The 17,405-nt window shown below is 43.8% G+C and overlaps 1 protein-coding gene across 2 annotated transcripts; it reads left to right on the top strand.

Annotated features, from left to right (window-relative positions):
- The first annotated feature begins 1,304 nt into the window (after positions 1 to 1,304).
- Positions 1,305 to 16,397, top strand: CAPSL (calcyphosine like). Of its 2 annotated transcripts, none has more exons than XM_054810289.1 (5): positions 1,305 to 1,495; positions 5,136 to 5,272; positions 6,111 to 6,288; positions 7,150 to 7,359; positions 14,975 to 16,397. In XM_054810289.1, exons 2-5 carry the CDS (start codon positions 5,136 to 5,138, stop codon positions 15,074 to 15,076), a joined length of 627 nt encoding a protein of 208 aa, XP_054666264.1. In that variant the 5' UTR covers positions 1,305 to 1,495; the 3' UTR covers positions 15,077 to 16,397. The 2 variants fall into 2 exon arrangements, with proteins under 2 accessions (XP_054666264.1, XP_054666263.1); XM_054810288.1 differs by lacking the exon at positions 14,975 to 16,397 and adding an exon at positions 9,580 to 11,487.
- The last annotated feature ends 1,008 nt before the right edge of the window (positions 16,398 to 17,405 follow it).

Here is a 17,405-nt window from a genome sequence, read left to right as displayed (position 1 = left end):
TGTTCAGTGAAAATTATTGCTCCAGTCTCAGTGTCTCCGTCTTGCCTTTGCAGTGTGTGCTGGCAGACGGCAGGGGCTGCTCCTCCTGCACCGGCAGCCCAGGCCATATTCGGAGCCCCTTATCTCTTCTGTATTCCCAGCAGGCCTCTGGAGATCAATTCACAAAACAAAGATAGCAGATGGGGGGATGTTACACTGTCACAAAGTCAATATTTTTGAATCACTGAATGATTAAATAAGCATTGTTTCCTGCTTGTGCATTAATGTACAATCAGTTGCCAGATGGGAGATTCAAAGCATATACGAAGTCTTGCACAAGCTACGGTTTAGTACCAGGAAGTACCTGTCGATGAAAGATAAGCAGCCTGCCAGGATGCAAATGTTATTACTCTTGTAATTGCCTAAACCCATTTTCTGCTCTTGTCAGGAAACTATGCACTTATTCATTCTTGCTCGACGTTTTATCCATAGGCAGAACCTGGCTCTCTCGCCGTTTCCCACGCACTCTCGCGCTGACTTGCACAAGCGGCTGTTGCCATCAGCCTTGATCCCGTGTGCTTGACTTGCTGCTGCTGGAGAGGGCCAGGGAGCAAAACACAGGCTGGTTTTTACCCCTAAGGAGTCTATTGATACACCAATTCCTTCTCAAAGGGTAAAGCTATGTCACTGATCATGTTTGTGACCTTCTGCAGACAGAGTTGTTATTAGCTGTGTCTAGACAGAGACCAATTTTTCCTCATCATACGGGTGTTTAACCTTTTCAGTTTTCTTCTTGCTGCAAATGAGCATAATCTCAGCGTCTCCCCAGAGGTTCTCACCACCAGTGGGTCTTCAAAACAGCAATTAATCAGCAGGAAAAAAAAAATCCCGGCAATTTGGTTTTTGTGAAACACAATCAACAGGCTTTTTTTACTTATTTTCTCCTATTGTGTTTTGAGTTAAGGATTGAACCAGCGAGATTTTTCAACCCTATCACCTATGGAGCAGAGAAACATGTTATCAAAACATAGCCATGCCCAATGCTGGCACGACGATGCTGCACCCTCCTGCAGGCATCCCTGGGCATCTCGGTGAGGGGCAGCACGAGGTGTCTCCCCCCACGCAGCCCGTGCGGGCAGAGAGGAGAAGGGAGGCACTGATTTAAAGAGAGGTTAAATCAAAAGCCTCTTGCAACCCAGCTGCAATCACCCAGGGAAGCAGTGTAATTGCAGGTTGGGCCAGCCCCAGCCACCAGTGTCACCTTGGAGACTGGCTGGTAAACTCCAGGCCTCCCAAAAAAGCGGGGGGGGGCCAAGGCAGCCGGGTGTGTAAACAAGTAAAACGAGATGGACGAGGAAGCTCTGCAGTGAGCCCACAGCCCTGCATCCCCTCCACTTGCAGCCTAAGCCCTTCAAAAGCCCGGGAGTGGGGAGGCAGGTGGGGCACGACGCCGTCCCAGCCCCCCGACACCTCCCAAGTCCTGGGTGGAAACCCCAAGTGCAGGATAGCATTGCAGGTAAAGGATTTTCTCTCTTGTTTGCTAGCTTGCAGTGAGCTTCTCCGATCAGTTGAGCTTGCGGCTCAGCCAAGAGCAGGGGTTTTTTAATATACAGATATCATTATATTAAATTTAAAAAAAGCAAAATATACATATATCTGCAAAATAGCAAGAGCAGTAATGCCCCACCTGCCAGAAGATAGGAGCTGGATGATGCTGGGGTTGGTGGAGAGGCAGAGGGGTGGCTGCAGACTGCTACGGAGGGATCAGTGGGGTTGGGAAGCCAGTTTTTTTAGGGAGGTCTTTAGATGATTGCCAAATACAGATGCAGTTTTCATGCTTTTAATATTTTAATGGAATTACTGGGAAAAAACCAAAGGTATGCAATTAGTTTAGGCTAGTTAACCAATTCCCAGACTCTGAGATCTTCTGCTCAAGGGTGATGGGTGGCTTGTGCGTTTGGCCAGGACGGGGGCTTTCAGGAGCCTACAGTAATCCAGAGGCTAGGGTGGGTTTCTGTCAGCCACACTGGGGTGGTTTTCGGGATTTTCAAAGGAGGCTCTTGGGCTCAGCTGAAGGATAATGTATAAATGAATGGTGCTGAGCCGTAGCATAACTTATATTAAATTTGGCTCTTTCCAGGTTTAAGCCTCTACCTTAAAGGGATGTAAAGGCATCTGGTTTTTTTCTGGAAAAACACAACCTAAAATTTCAGGTTTTGTATTTGTTAAGAAGAAATGCAATCATTTATTTTCAGCCTTCACAACACAACATTGCCCATAGAAACAAACAATGCCGAGAATGTGGAATTGCTCATAGCCCAGGCTGTTATGCAAAACAAAACTCTTTAGTGTTCAGAATTAAATTAACCAGCCTCTTTTTCATTTCACTGTGGGAGATAACTGATTACCGTGGAAGAGATATAAGAATTAAAAACATGCAAAATTATAGTTATGACCTTTTCTTGGTTTACTAATGATTATTAATACATAACAATTTTGTAAGGTATACAAAAACCTGTTATATTTAGCAAATCCTGACTGTATCTGTAATTACTTCACACCATACAGAAAGGGGCAAAAGCAAAATGAAAGGAGAGAAGAGGTTAGGTGAATCACTGTGACACCTCCATCATTGCTCTGATTCAGAATCTCTTTTCTTACAGATATTTTCTCACAGTACAGTGAGTACAGTCTTTCAACAGCCTGGGAAGGGTTTATCTCTAGCTTAAACTAGCAGCTAGCAGAAGGAGGGAAGTGGAAGACATGTTACTATGTACCAGGCTCATGTGTACTAGGGTTTATATTTATTTAGTTTTTTGTATTTATTGAATGTATAGAAAGGATTCTCAGACACATACTGCTGTGTGACACAGGAAGCCAGCTCATGTTTAAGAGGCTTTAGTGTAACATGTCATTTAAGTGCAATCTCTTTATGAAGAGACTTTAATTGCTCAGTTTTATATAACACCACACTGTTGCTAATTTTGTTATTGAATGTGATAGGGAACGTAAACTTGCAAAGAGCAGCAGAAATATTTACTGTTAGTGTTTTTAAACATGATGCGTGGGGAAAAAATAACAATAGCTCTGCCTGTAGCATTAATGAGATTATTAGAGACCTCTGTGCCAGCTCAGAAGGAAAAAAAAATTGGAAAAGTTCAGGAACAACAGCAGAATTACCTAACAAATGGAAACTCATTTTGTAGAGAGAATTCTAAGCTCTGTCTAATTACTTAGCCAAAGAGGGTTTAGAGGGGGCCTTCAGGTGTTTGCATCTAGACAAATGTAAATTACTCTTTCATCTAGTAAGAGAATGTAAAACAGCATCTAAAGATGGGGAAAATTCATGAAAGGAGCAAAGAACATATTTTAAAAAGAATATGACTGAATACTGGAACTTAGCCTGGAGATGAAAATGGTTCTAGGTGTAGAAGCAAATTGCGTACTTACTGCAGAGATAAATGAGGATTGGCCAGTTTCAGTGGCTTTTATTGAGGTACAGGAGGTTGTAATAGATACCGTCTCAGATGATCCCTCTCTAGCCTCAATTCATGAATCTCGCTGCAACGATTATTTGACGCGCATTGCAGAATACTGGAAATGCCTCCACTGAACCCGAGGCAAAGAGCTCCTACCCCCTTTGCATGGTGTGTGTTTGTGTATGTATTTGCAGCGTGTCAGGAGACAAATTATATCATCACTGGCCTCAGGTTATGTTTGCATAACATTTCTAGATCTATATAAATACATAAGATAGCACAGAGACATACTGCACAGTACTATGCATGCGTTATGCAGTCTGTATATAGATACATAGGCATTATATATATATATAAGCTGTAGTACGGAATTATGTAATGTAAATGTAGTTTGCACTGTGTTTATGTAACCTCACTGTATTTTATATTCTTGCCATCTAAACATCTCCCCTTAAGGACAGGGCATTGTTTGCAGAAAACATTGACAACTGCTGATCTCACGTAGCTGTAAGGTCTTGCTGGTCACTCGTTAATGAGTTCCCAGAAGAACGTTGCTCATTCTGGCTGAAGCAAAGTCTGAAATGGTCTCTTTTTTACCATGCTGGACTTCTGCAATATACTAGTACTGAAACCATTTTGGGGGAGCAAAAATATTTTGGTTTTCTGTTTTTTCAAGGCCAGCTGGTGTTGTCTGAAGGGGTTGCAAATGTCAACACACGTGATGTTACCAGCTGCTATAGCCAACGCTCTGTAGACTGGAGCAGAGTAGTTAAGATGAAACAGTTTAATTCCTAGTTTCTCAGAAATTGTCTCTGACTGTTTCAATTCACACTGCTGCACATGCAGTGATAACGAGATTGGAAATGCAGCATGCACCGATGATGCCTCCTCACAGAGCTGCCTGTCTTCTTCACTTCCCCATCCCTGATTGCCCTCAGCAGAGCACCGAGTGCCTTCTGAGTCAGGGCTCCATGGGCTGGTTTTCCCACTTTTTATTCCACTGTCTTCCTCTGAGGGAAGCTGGAAGGCTTATGTGCCTGTTGGCAGAGTCCTGAAATCCTGGGGTGCTAAATGCTAAATTAATTTTTTCTCCAGTTGATTTAAAGTAGCACAAGTTGTTGTCCGTACGTGAGGTCAGGTCTTGGGGTGAGCACTGTTGGTCAGATGTGCAATGGCATCTCCCTGCTCTGGAGAATTAATACTACAGTGGAACAAAAGCTAACATAAGGAAAAGGTCGTCACTCAGGACAATTTTGATTCTCACAGCTCTACCCATGGGGGAACGCTAACTGCAAACCCGGCCAGGCTGAGGAGGCTTGGCAGGGCTGCTGGCAGTGGGGAGGCAGCAGTGCTCTGCTGGGTGTGTCCACCAGTTTTGACTGTGTCTGTATGCTGCAGGCAGCAAATTCTTAACCACACTCTCCTATTTGCATCTGGGTTAATCACAGGGTGGCTGGCTGAGCAATGCTTTCAGGGTTGGTGGCCCATATTGGCAATTTCCCCTTCTGATAGAAGCATACAAAGAAAAGGGAAGAGAAGGTCAAAAATGAGTCCTCATGAGAGAGTTGCCAGCACCTTGCAAGTGAGGGATTTGGGATGCTCCATATACTTAGACAGGTTTCAGCACTCTGCCTTGTGTGTGTGAATCCATGCCATGTGAGCGCCTTGGTCTTCCAGATGCCGGGCACAGCAAGGCATGACCGAGAGATGGCAATCCAGGCCAAAAGAAACCTGTCCAAAACCACCGACCCGGTAGAAAGACTTCGCCTGCAGTGTTTAGCAAGGGGATCTGCAGGCATCAAAGGACTGGGCAGGTGAGTCTAAGAAGTCAAATCCATTATTCAACCTAATGGTTTCAGCTGCAAGAGGCTCACAGGCTAAGCAGGGACCAAAACTTGAGTTTCCTGGTTCCAATGCAAATGCCACAAGCCACAGAGCCTTGGCTTGGGCCTCCTGTGTTTTGGGAGACTGGACTGACCTGCTCACCTGTTGAAGGACCAAGGACCGTGAATCACTCAGAGGAAGGTGCTTATGTGAGACCCAGAACAACTCCTGCCAGGGAGAGAGGGAGAACATAAAACATATCTCTCTGCTTGGTATTTTCTATAATTAAGTATCTCAATACTGAGGATTTTGTGCTTCCTTTCCTTTGGGGTGTGATTCCCTTGTGTGTAATGGTCTGTTAGCTGTCTAGTTTATGGGAGGTGTCTAGACTCCTTCTGCAGTCACCCTGAGAGTGTGGGTTACCTCACCCCTAGGAAAGGGGAGCTGCACCACAGCCTGAAACCCCTCCTGGGCCCCAAAAACCACAGAGGGATCCTAGGTGACCAGCTGGAACTTCATCTACATGCCCAACTTTTAGTTGGCTCAATGTATAATGTAGGAAGATTCCATCAGCTAAGGTAGACTTCACCTCATTTAACTTCAGGTGCCCATTCTAAGCAAGTCATCTCTGCTGTCAGTAAGTGTGTGGGGCAGGTTTGTTGGGGTTTTTTTTCCTCCTTTTTGGGTTTGTTTGTTTGTTTGTTTTCCCCTCCTCAGAAGACTGTACAAGGGGGAAATGTTATCTCATTAAGGTGCTCCTGTTCTAGACCACTGCAGCATTCTCCAAGTTTTCCTATGCATTCTCCTCAAATTACACGTTTTCCACAGAGTATTTCGGATTATGGATGATGACAACAGCAGGACCCTTGATTTCAAAGAGTTTGTGAAAGGATTAAATGATTATGCTATGATGATAGACAAGGAAGAAGCACAAGAGATTTTCCGGATATTTGATAAAGATGGCAGTGGAACAATTGATTTTGAAGAATTTCTTGTTACACTGAGAGTAAGTCTGGGTATTTGTGTTCTTACTGCATTAAATGGAGAAAAAGCCTTGATTCGTCATTAGCTGAACACAAAACACAGCATTGTTGTTCACCTTAGTAATTAGCAAAATCTACAGCTCTATTTAAAAAGTCAGTAACTCTTGAGAAGTTAAAATATTCTATTGCCATCTAAATATGCTAAAGGAGAAAATCACCCTAAACAACACCTCTGTGGATGAGAGAGCTCAGAAGACAAAATGTCTCTGCAATTTATTGGCAAGGTGTAAGGTTCCTCGCAGAATAGAATAGAATAGAATAGTTGCAAATAAAGGGTTGTGATTTTTTTTTAATGAATTGCTGCTTTGATTTACGTACCTAGATTCCTCTATTGCAGTCCAAGTAACTATGTGGTTCAGTCCATTAACCTCACTTCTTTATGTGTCATTTTATGACACATCTCCTTATAACATGAACTAATCCAGTGGTGGCTTCCTCTAATCAACCACAGTGTGACTGATTTTGATTGGAGCCTCTTTGCTCTGCTGAAGTCTAAACAATAAGAAAAGAATTAGTGCTTAGAGTAATTAGTAATTTCTTGTTAGAAGTATTTAAAATGAGTAGAACAGAAAAGTGTTCTAGGTAGCATTTTCTCTCTTATTGTCCATTTACTATTGTATTGATAGACACTATTTGAATAGTCTCCATCACACTGCTGTTTTGGTTATGTATTGCCCTTCCTAGATCATGGACAGTGTAGACCAGCAGTTTGTTGTTCCAAGTGTCTTGAAATAGGTTTACTATTAACAGCAGCAGTTACTAGAATTTGGAACTGGGCAAGTAGCTGGCAGAAATAAAATTACTCTGTTAATATTTCTTTACAGCCTCCCATGTCAAATGCAAGAAAAGAGATCATCATGCAGGCATTTAGGAAGTTAGACAAGACTGGAGATGGTGTCATAACAATTGAAGACTTACGGGGAGTGTATAATGCAAAGCATCATCCCAAATACCAGAACGGAGACTGGACAGAAGATCAAGTTTTTAGGGCCTTTCTGGATAATTTTGATTCACCCTATGACAAAGATGGGAAGGTAAGTGAAAGACCTAATGTTAAACCATGAAACCACCATATGACTCAGCATTTGACTTAAATTATTAAATGTGAGAGTGACTACAATACCAAACACACATCTGCGTCACATTTATGGAGGACAGTAAAATGGATGCATCACCTCTGCGTAGGACTGTTGGCGCGGCTTGCTTACGCATTTGGAGGCAAAGAAGCTCTGCAGGAGATGCAAGGGTGGACATGAGATCGCATTTGCTGGCTTGTAGCCTTAATGCCCTAATTTCATAAGTTACTCTAAGTCTATCTTTAGACTAACCCACACAATTGCCGATTTTCAAGATCCACATAAAGCGTAAAGTTTTTCCCTTCTTAAGACAATAAATACCAGGTTCCAGTTCACACGCAGGTTCCCTAATATGTGAAATACTTTACAGTTAGCACTTCTCCAGTGTCTATAATTACTGAGACACTTGTCTTGGAACTCACTCCATAACAGAGATAGATTTATCCACAGAGAGTCGGAAGGAGGGTGGGGTTAGGGAGGGCTGCCACCAGCCACGTGCCCTGAGGAGCTGCTAGCTGGGGCAGGGCTGGCAGCCCTTCCTGCCCTCCACCTCGACTTTCTGGTGCAGGCACCCTCTGTGATGGACTTCTTATGCATCTGCTTTGTAACTGTCTCCAAGCTAAGCATGCTTTGTTTCCTCTTGTTATGTAGCTGCAAACTTCTTTGGTCTGAACTTAAACCTGTCTGACCAACTCAGAGCAGTCGTTGATCTCTGGTGTTCACATGGTGATATTCTCAGTCCAAGCTGTTAATAATAACAAACTAGATAAGGTTTCATCAGCACTTTGTAGAATGTCTTTAATACTTTGCACTTCTGAAGCGGCACCTGCGTTTTCATGGCTGCACTGCTGGTGACTCCTACCTGTCTAATGGCTGGCTACTACACCCAAATCCTCCACTTGCTTTGTTTCCAACAGGTAGGGTCTCAGTTTGTAGGGAGGTAATGGTTTTAATTACACTTGAGCATGACTTTGCACTTGGTAGAGCTGAATTTCGTCCCTTTTCCTGTTGTCTCATCCTTAGAGGCACCAGTTGTGTGAGTTGTCCCCTTCCTTCTCTGCAGCAGTGGTGAAGTCTAGCAAACCTCAAGCAAAATGTTCCTGCTTTTTGTGCAGACGTCATACGTGAACAAATAAAATGAGTCCCCAAAATGATCCTTGACAAGTTCAATGCCTTGTACCTCATAAACACTGCAGTGTTTGAGCTAGTAGAAAAGTTACCTCCCAGCACCCACCTCTTCTTCAGCAATCCTGACGTTAGCCCACCCGATTAGACTTTCCTTCTAAGAACTGACTGTGACTTTCCTGCGCCTGAATCAGAGGTCACAAATGACACTGGTATGAGCTGAAGAACTAAAACATCTTTAGCAGAAATGCTTCAAGGCTAAGCATCTGCTAGAAAGGTCCCCTTCACCGTGATCTTGCCAGGTGCAGCTGAAGTAGGCAGGGTCAGCAAAGCTTGCGATGGTAGGACAGGCTACAGCGTTCACTTCCCCCACCATTGTCATGTTTTACTTAGCTCTCAAATGCACAACAGGGCAGGAGCAAATATTTTTCTGTGTGCTGTTTATTCAAAGAATGACCTATACGGTTCAAGAGTTAAGGCATCATAACAAACATATACTGTTTGTATCTGCTAATCTGATTTTTATCTTTTTAATGGTCATTTTAAAACTGTTTCAACCTCAAAAAAAACCATGAAAGATATTCAAAACTCTTAGGTATTTGAAAAAAAAGTTTGCTTCTTTCAGTGAGACCTGTTTAGAGCGACAATATTTTCTCTCTAATGAATGGATATAAAGCTCCTGGCTGTCTCTGGGTTGCACCGGAAACCATATCCACTTATACTAATCATAATGCAAATAACCAGATTATAGCATCCCTGGAAAAAATGCATTAAAACATTTGTCTTCTTGGGCAGCACTGATTTTAACTTTGGTTCCTGGTAAGGTTAATTTAACTCTGCATGTTTCGTTTCCATCCAAGTGTTCCTGGAGGACAAGAGCTCTTAAATTTTCAGTGTCTTCATTCTTCCTGTTGGATTCCTTTTCACTAGCAACAACACGAAATAGCAGGTGTTAAGTTTCATTTAGAGTTCTTCTCAATGTGTACTTTTGACTTACCATAGCATTAAAAAAAATAAAGGTTCATTTTCCTGTTTTAAATCCTTCTGTCTCAGGTCACAACAGAAGAATTCATGAACTACTATGCAGGAGTCAGCGCTTCAATAGACACAGATGTCTATTTTATCATCATGATGAAGAACGCTTGGAAACTTTGATCATATGATTAAAGGAGCAAGACTTTACTTCCACTTTTTGTAGGTTCCCATGATTAAGTGCATACACAACAACACACTCATTTACAGCTTCCAGTAACTGTGCCAATTACAGTCAATCTGCAGAAATAATTCCCAGATGCTTCGGTAGGCTCAGCCTCGGGGGATCGGAGCATAATCAGAGAGTGTATCTGGCATCCTGCCACTCATCAGATCTGTCCCTTTTCTCCCTGCATCCCTGACAAGTCTTTTCTTTTCTGAGATGAGCTGCTCCTTTCTTCTCAGACATCTGCAGTAGGTCCCTGTGGGTCCTGAACACATCCCCTCCTCCAGCGTTACGTACAGCTCTCTTAGAGGATGCAAGAGGAGGAAACCAAAATATTCTGGAAGGGTGGTGGTCTGGGGTAGACTGTTACAAACATGAGGAAGCCTGTCCCAGGTGGGTCACATAGCCGTCTCGCCTGTAGCACTGCAGCATCTCTTGGCTTCTTGGGTCTCACCTGTGGGATGGAGCAACAGCTCAGGTCACTGCTGGGAACGTGTGAGTTCCCTGTGCCAGGAGGCTGGAGGGAGAAACAAATCTAGAAGGAAGACATGGACCAGAATAAATGCAAAATGCCCTTTAAAGCCCTGCTTTCTCCCCAGCTTACAATTCAGAATACAGGCATCTTTCCTGTGCATGCCTTGTTTCAAACCTCTGTGGGCCTGCTTATGGCTTTTTTCCCCTCTTTGATTTCTGTCTTTTTGTACTGTGAAATCTTCTCACTAATATTTTTCTTTAAAGGGCATACATGTGTTACAGTATTTTCTTCTCACTGTTCCTGGAACATTTACTGGTCTGGTAGCTGTTGGCTGTACACACCTACGCCGAAAGTTGCTTAGTACTTTTTGTATTTATACTGGTTTCTGACCAAGCTATGACTTCAGGGAACTTTCTGGGAACTCAAGAACTTGTAACTTTCTTGTCTTGTCATCATCTGTTTCTGATGCTGAAAAAAGGATGGGAACCTGCCCTCCTGGTCACACCAATGGGCCTGTCTCAGTTCTGAGGTCTGTCCTTTCCCCATACAGAGAATGGGGAAATAGGGCACAAAGGAAACTGTAAAAAAAAAAAAAAGAAAAAAGAAAAAAGGAGGGGTATGCTGTCTAATTATTCTTGCCTTGATTCCTTTTCCTTTTGTCTTCTTCTTTCTGCTTCTCTCACATCATTGTGCTGCTCTCCCATACTGAGATGCTGCTGCTGTAGCAAAGAGTAAATGGCTGTGTGTGGCAGCATTTGCTCCATTTCAGGCTGGCAGGCAGCTAAAAGCGGTATAGGCTTATAGACTGGATTTTTCAAAAGAGCTTGACTGATGAAATCTCAACTCTTGCTTAGCCTGGGCTGCTAACAGTTCAAACACTGAAGTCCTGAGTGCTTGCTGCCCTGGTCCTGTGCAAACTCTGCTTTCGTTTTGTCAAGCCATGATCTCAGTACGAGCAATAGATTCTTGCAATTCCTTAGTAAAAGCTCACTAAGTGCAAACTCAATTATTTTCTTTGTTCTGTAAGCCTCCAGAAACTTACATACTGGCTGACACTGGAAACTGGTGGAAAGAGTCTCTTTATGATTGCCATCGATCTAAGAGGAACCTTTACTTACTGCAATGCTACTGAAGTGCCAACGTACCTTATATGAAAAATAAACTTACTACCAAATGCAGGTTGTACATGTCCTGGCAGCCTGAATATAGTCCATTTCTTTCTCATTTATTAATTGGCTGTACAACAGGATGTCATGTTATCTGTCTTCTGTGTTTCAAATAAAAATAAGGTAACGTGAACAGACTGTGGGAATCACAAAATGAAACAACCGTTTCCTTCTGACATGCTATCTCATGTCTTCAGACCCCACAGCGATCTGTTGGGCTGACATTTAATCAAGCGCAGTGAAAGTTTTAATCTGAATAGCTGCAACCAGTTTGTCTTTTCAGTGCTAACCCTTTCCAATTTTACTTAATGCCAAATGCAATACACTTTTTCAGAAGGGAGGAGTGGTACTGAAAGCAGCCATGCTTTTTTAAAACCAGCAGAAGCTTAGACACAGGCCTCTGGGAGCCTTTGACAGAGCCTGTGATGGCTGGGGAAAGCTCAGTGCTCCAGGGTGAGATTTCTGCACTGAGCTTGACAAGGTTGAGGTTGTGTGTGGGGACCTGAAGGACGTGAGCCAGGAGAGCTCAAACCCTCTTGTCCTGGCGGGAGAGCTCAGCGCCCACCCTGCAGTGAACACCCCAGGTAACCTCAGAGCTGCTCCCAGCATCTCGGGTCTGGCTGTGTGCGGACCTCATTGCTCACTGGATATGTTTCTCAGCATCAGGAGGACATTTTTCACAATGTAGTCATTTAAAAATATGTACGGAGCATGTTTCCAAGGGCTAGTTTCAGATTCCTTCAAAGTCAGTGGCAATGTTTCCTTTCACTTCTGTGCGAACAGAGTTGCTCCTGGAGCAATCTGAGTAAAAACTGGTAACTGCAGAAAAGGCATAGTGCTTTCAGGAAAAATAAGTAATCTGGGAAAGAACAACATGATTTTTCACTTGTAATCAGATGCATAGAACACAAATTGGAATCTGTGCTGTAAGAAAAGTAATTTGATTAATATGCATGCAAATTCATGGAACAAACACAGGCATTGCATTGCCTGCTAGGTAGGAAAATGTCTACCAGGAGACGTGCAGCCATAATAACACACCGGGCACACGCACCTGAGATTCAGCAGAAACACTTTGCAGAAGTTAAAGGCAAGTTAAAGGGCTTTGAACCAGACATGAAGGACTATCAGGGCTAACTGTGGGTGCCCAGAGCCAGCCTTTAGTTGTCCCTGTCTGCTGGAGCTGCTGCGCTAAGATCTGGGAGAGACAAAATTGAAGCTTAAAGGCCCGCGTTCAGCTGCAGGCTGTTGTGTGCTGGTTACAGACCCAGCAGATGCTGGAGATAGATGGTGGTGCAGGCTGTCCTGCCAGTCTGTGGTTGCACAGCACACACGCAGATGCACGGTGGCAAATGAATGCGATCATATCTGGCGTTAGCATCAAGATTGTCAGATCTTGGTTGGTGCTTCATGTTTGAAGCACTATTTCTTCTTTCTGATTGTGCAACAGACGCTAAACAGGATGGCACAAACCATAGGAACATCTGAGTCTGCAGGGCTGTGGGCCAATACCAGAGGCGAAGGTTTTGTCTGCACCTTGAGCCCCAGCCTGCCCTGGGGCACAGCGCCTTGTCGGGGCTGAGCTCTGCCCTCCCTGCCAGGCAGCACCACAGCTTCCTCAAAAAATGCTGGTGGAGCCCTGTGATCCTCATAGAGGGAAAAGGCTCCCTTATACCTCCCCCAAAACTCTGCCCACACTCCCAACCTCCACCTGAGCCACCAAAGCATCTCTGTGACACCCCCCCCAAAAAGAACACAAGGTATGGGGGCGGAGAGGCAGGGGACAGCCTCTCCCTGTGGTGTGTTCCCTGGGGAAAGGCAGCACTCCTGCAGCACCCTTTACTGCATTTTGGGTTTGCCTCTTGTGTGCTTTTTGTGGCTTCGCATTTTTGTCCTGCAGGGGAAATTTTTGGCTTGATATGGTCCAGAATGGTTGTTTGGCTCACGCTGTCTCCTGCAGCATAAATTTCTGGTTCAAGGAACTGAGTATTAATGCAAGCCGCACTCACTAGCATATATTCTTGAAATTAGACCACAAGGTGATCTGATTAATTTTGTAGGTCTCCTGGTGCAAAGCTGTCTTGGCAAAGGCAGATGGAAGCAGCTGAGGTTCTTGCAGATGAAACCACCTGTGCACGTTGCTATAGAAAAGCCGACTTGCCTTTATGTAACAGCTTTTACATGGTACTGCCTCAAGCGTCAAACCAGAGCTGGGCTCGTGGCCTCCGCTGTCACCAGCTGGCAGAAGGAGCAAGCCCGGTTATTTCAGTTATTTCTGCCTCCCAGCTCCTGTCCTCCGCACTGGGAGCAGCTGCAGCAGCAGCCCTGCTCAGATTTCCCTGGTAAAACAGATAACACTGAGAGCAACCCACTGCCGTCAGCAGCTGCCCACTTTCTATGACTTTCGCTATGATTATAGCCCATCCTGTTTCTCTAGAAATCCTTTCTCATAGCCAGCTCAAGAGGAAGGGGTGAGCAGACAGCAGGTTTCCTAATGGGCTGTACTTAACGCCAAGTCCCCAGGTGGCTGAGAGCAGCCTCAGTATTTGAAGCAGGTTTGCGCCAGCTGAGTTTGAAGTCTCCGTGATTTCAAAGCGAGCGTTGGTTTCAACTCTAGCACCTCTTCAGCTCTAGCACCTCTTCAGCTCTTATACCAACAGAGGCTGCAGGAGGCGGGAGTGCTGCAGGACACAAAATCTTCAGCTCCCTGGTTTGCAGCCAGCCCCAGGTACTGCAGCCCCATCTGTGCCGAAATCTGGACCCAGGCTTCCTCACGCCTCGCAGCATTACATCCCAATGGAACTGCAGCTGGAGAATGGGGGTGGGATCCAGGCATTGTTGAATGTCTTGGCAAGTAGGAAAAATGAGAAACAAAGGAAGTGCAATGTTTTGTAAAAGCTAATTCAAGCCTGGTTTTCTGTGCAAAGGCAGAGATTGTGGTAAAATGTAAGCAGTGTTTATTTTCCAAAGACAAATCTGTTCTTTTTTCATTGAAAACATGATCTTTTTGCCAAAAGCCACAATGTATTTTTTTTTAAACTTCCAAATGATACTTTAGCATTCAAAATGTACTTTTCTTTTTTTTTTTTAGCTTATCTACATTTTCTGGAAAAAAAAATTTAGCAGATTGCTTTAGAGAAGCTCTGACTTTGTGGCATAGATTTATTCCTTTAGACATTTCCACCAATGCATTTCTACTTTGTTTCTCATTTTTTATTGTTTTACTAACCTTTTTACATTAATTTGGTGATAGTGCTAATGTTGGACTAATCTCATTTCATTGTGACATATAAGTTATGCAGTCAATATTTACCAATAACCAGAATAACTTTTTTTATATTCATTTTTCTAGGACATAGCAACAGCTCTGTCTCCCAATGCAAGAAGCTCAATCCATTGACCTCAGTGTCATTGGACCAAATGCTGTGTGAGAGGCTGCTGCAGCAACACATCCTAATGTCAGATTAGGACAGTCTGACCTAAAAATCAAACTTCCCTGGAAGCAAAAGAATTATTTGCAAAATATGAGGATGTGTTATATAATCATATTGCTTTGGGCCACAGTGTAGAGACATCACACATTGTAAACATTGTTTTTCTCATTCTTAGGTTACAAAAGATGAATTTTTGAACTACTATGCTGGAGTTAGTGCTTCTGTGGACAGTGATGCCTACTTCATTTTAATGATGAAGAAATCCTGGAAACTCTGACTTTTGCTTTCATTTGCCCCAACTTCTTTCGGACCAGACACTATTAAGAAGTTAAACACTAGTTTGTTGTGGGCTTGATTTGTTTCCCCAGTTCCCGTCCAAGCATCGTTTTCAGAGCTGCGTGATTTGATGACAGCAGCGTCGTAGTGCTGGACTCTGACATGTGGCTTCACGTTTCAACAGGTGGCGCTTAAAAGCCAAGGAACAGGCAGCCTTACTGAAATCTAGAGCTGCCGACCGAGCAAAGGGATGCGATGGTCGGTAGAAATTAGCAATTGCCTTTCCTGGCATCACCAGTTGTTTTCTCGTGTGTCTGTACATTAGATTTGTTTTGCCATTGTCTTGTTAAGCACAGGAGTGCTAATGATGGGCTTCATGATCACAGTAATAAGGAACTGTTGGACCCTAAAATAATTCTTCAGAGAGATGGTAAGTCTCCTTTCTGTTACATTTTAACTGGTTTTAAAGGACAGCTTCAGAAACCCACTCCCAAAAAGGTAACTAGCTTGAGCCAAAAACATATTGACTAAAACCCTGCTGCTGTTCCCCCCAGGGCTGCAGCACTGCAGTATTGCTATATAAATACAAGCCTTCAAGTCAACAAACACTTTTGCTAAGAAGCCTAGAAGGGGCTGAACTCCTGCCCTGCAGAAATACCCTGCCAGTGTCACCAGGTCCCTTGCTGCCAGAAAGGATGGCTTCATAGTCAGCTTGTGCCTCCCTAAAACTGCCACGAATTCAGCCCGCGTCCCTGTGGCAGCAGTGGCTGGGCCACCCCTTCACCTTTTATTTTATGGCCCAGACTTCCATGCATATCACGTGCATTTAACCATCCCTTTGCCCTGGCAGAAACACCTCCCCACGCTTAGCTGGTCTTCTACCACCCCACTGACACACAGAGCATTTTTGTGTGTTTTATCAGCCTGTCTAATGAACATGCACAAGAGGAGGAGATCTGGTAAACAAACTAATATATTCAGCAGGGGACAAGTATTGCCTTGGGAGGTAATTAACATTTTTCAGTATCATTCAAATTAGACTGTGACTCAGTGTTATAACTGACAAAAGACTTGTTTTATTTCATAGATTAGCATTTGTGTGCTGCTAGGAGATGTTTGCATAGTGCAAATGAGCTGCGCAACAAAGACGGGAGAGTGACTGTGTTGTAGGCCAGAAGAGGCGGCAGAGCCTGACAGTTACGTGCGGAGAGAGGAGCAGGCAGCTCTAGGCACGGAGTCATAAAGCAGCTACATAGAAACCAGGGTCGCTAAGCTCTTTTTGTGTGTGCAGCTGAGTATGAGCACAGGAGGCAGAAAGTGTGGCAGAGGAAGATTATGCTGAAGTAAAGAAGGTGCATGGATGTTGAGTCAGATGGGAATTCGTGAACAGCTACGGGGAAACTCTGTCTTGTAAAATACGGAAACTACTCAGTCCTGACCCGGTGAAGTGTTGTTGAGACAGCCATGGCTGTGTCTTCATATACGTACTATGCATCTAAAAGCTGGGCATGGACCAGAAGTGTTTGTGGTGCTTCTTGCTTTGCTGCATATTTGGATTTCTTTTTTTCCAAAAGGAAGCTGGAAGTTTTTATATCCGTATACACCCATCAAATTTATGTTGATGGCTATAAAATCACATATGATGTTCAGGGATGCTGATACTAAGACTTCTCAAAGATTGGTACTCAGCATCTGCAAAATAGTCAGGGACCATTTTTTCCAAAAGATTTAGCTCCCACAACTGAGGCCAGATTGTTAAAGCTGAATGAGACTTCTAGCTTCTGCACACTTCAGAGCAGCCTAATCCCCAAACAGAGTTACCCTGGAGGAGCTTAGTGCTTGTAAAAGTTCATCCTGACAGGACTTGACTGAACATCTCTGTAATGACCCAGCTGTTGGCATTGGCTTGGTAGCAGTTGGTTGTGGTTCAATGAACAGGTTTCATGGCATTTCTGGGAGGTCCTTTAGAACCTTAATGCTAACCTTTAACCCCCCTCAATTTGTCTGCGCTCGCTGCTGCTCTCCTGGAAAGATACTCTTCTAGATAGGCTTCATCATACACCCAGGTGCACGCCTGGAATAAAGTAACCCCTGTGTTGGGCATGAGTTAGCCTACATCCTCCACTAAGAAAAGCCACATTGGGATGAACATAATTAACAAAAGGCTGCTTTGTTTTCTTTCAGTTGCGTATTTGTCAGCATTCAGCAGTGTATTAATGAAGTACCACCTCTGAGGTCACAGCCTGTATGGGACTTTGCCTTAATGTACGCTATTGCAAGCCTGAGGGTTATTTTTTCTTTTCTGGTACTTGTGGTGTGGACTCATGGCT

Source organism: Grus americana, chromosome Z (genome assembly GCF_028858705.1).
Source record: "Grus americana isolate bGruAme1 chromosome Z, bGruAme1.mat, whole genome shotgun sequence".
Lineage (NCBI taxonomy): Eukaryota > Metazoa > Chordata > Aves > Gruiformes > Gruidae > Grus > Grus americana.
The sequence above is the reverse complement of the archived record's forward strand: the minus strand, read 5'-3'. Positions and strand labels throughout refer to the sequence as shown.

Bases quoted from the DNA above. Each gene is read 5' to 3' on its own strand.
- CAPSL (XM_054810289.1), top strand. From the start codon at position 5,136: ATGCCGGGCACAGCAAGGCATGACCGAGAGATGGCAATCCAGGCCAAA. The intron at 5,273-6,110 runs GTGAGTCTAAGA...CGTTTTCCACAG, and splicing joins GGCATCAAAGGACTGGGCAG to AGTATTTCGGATTATGGATG. The intron at 6,289-7,149 runs GTAAGTCTGGGT...ATTTCTTTACAG, and splicing joins AATTTCTTGTTACACTGAGA to CCTCCCATGTCAAATGCAAG.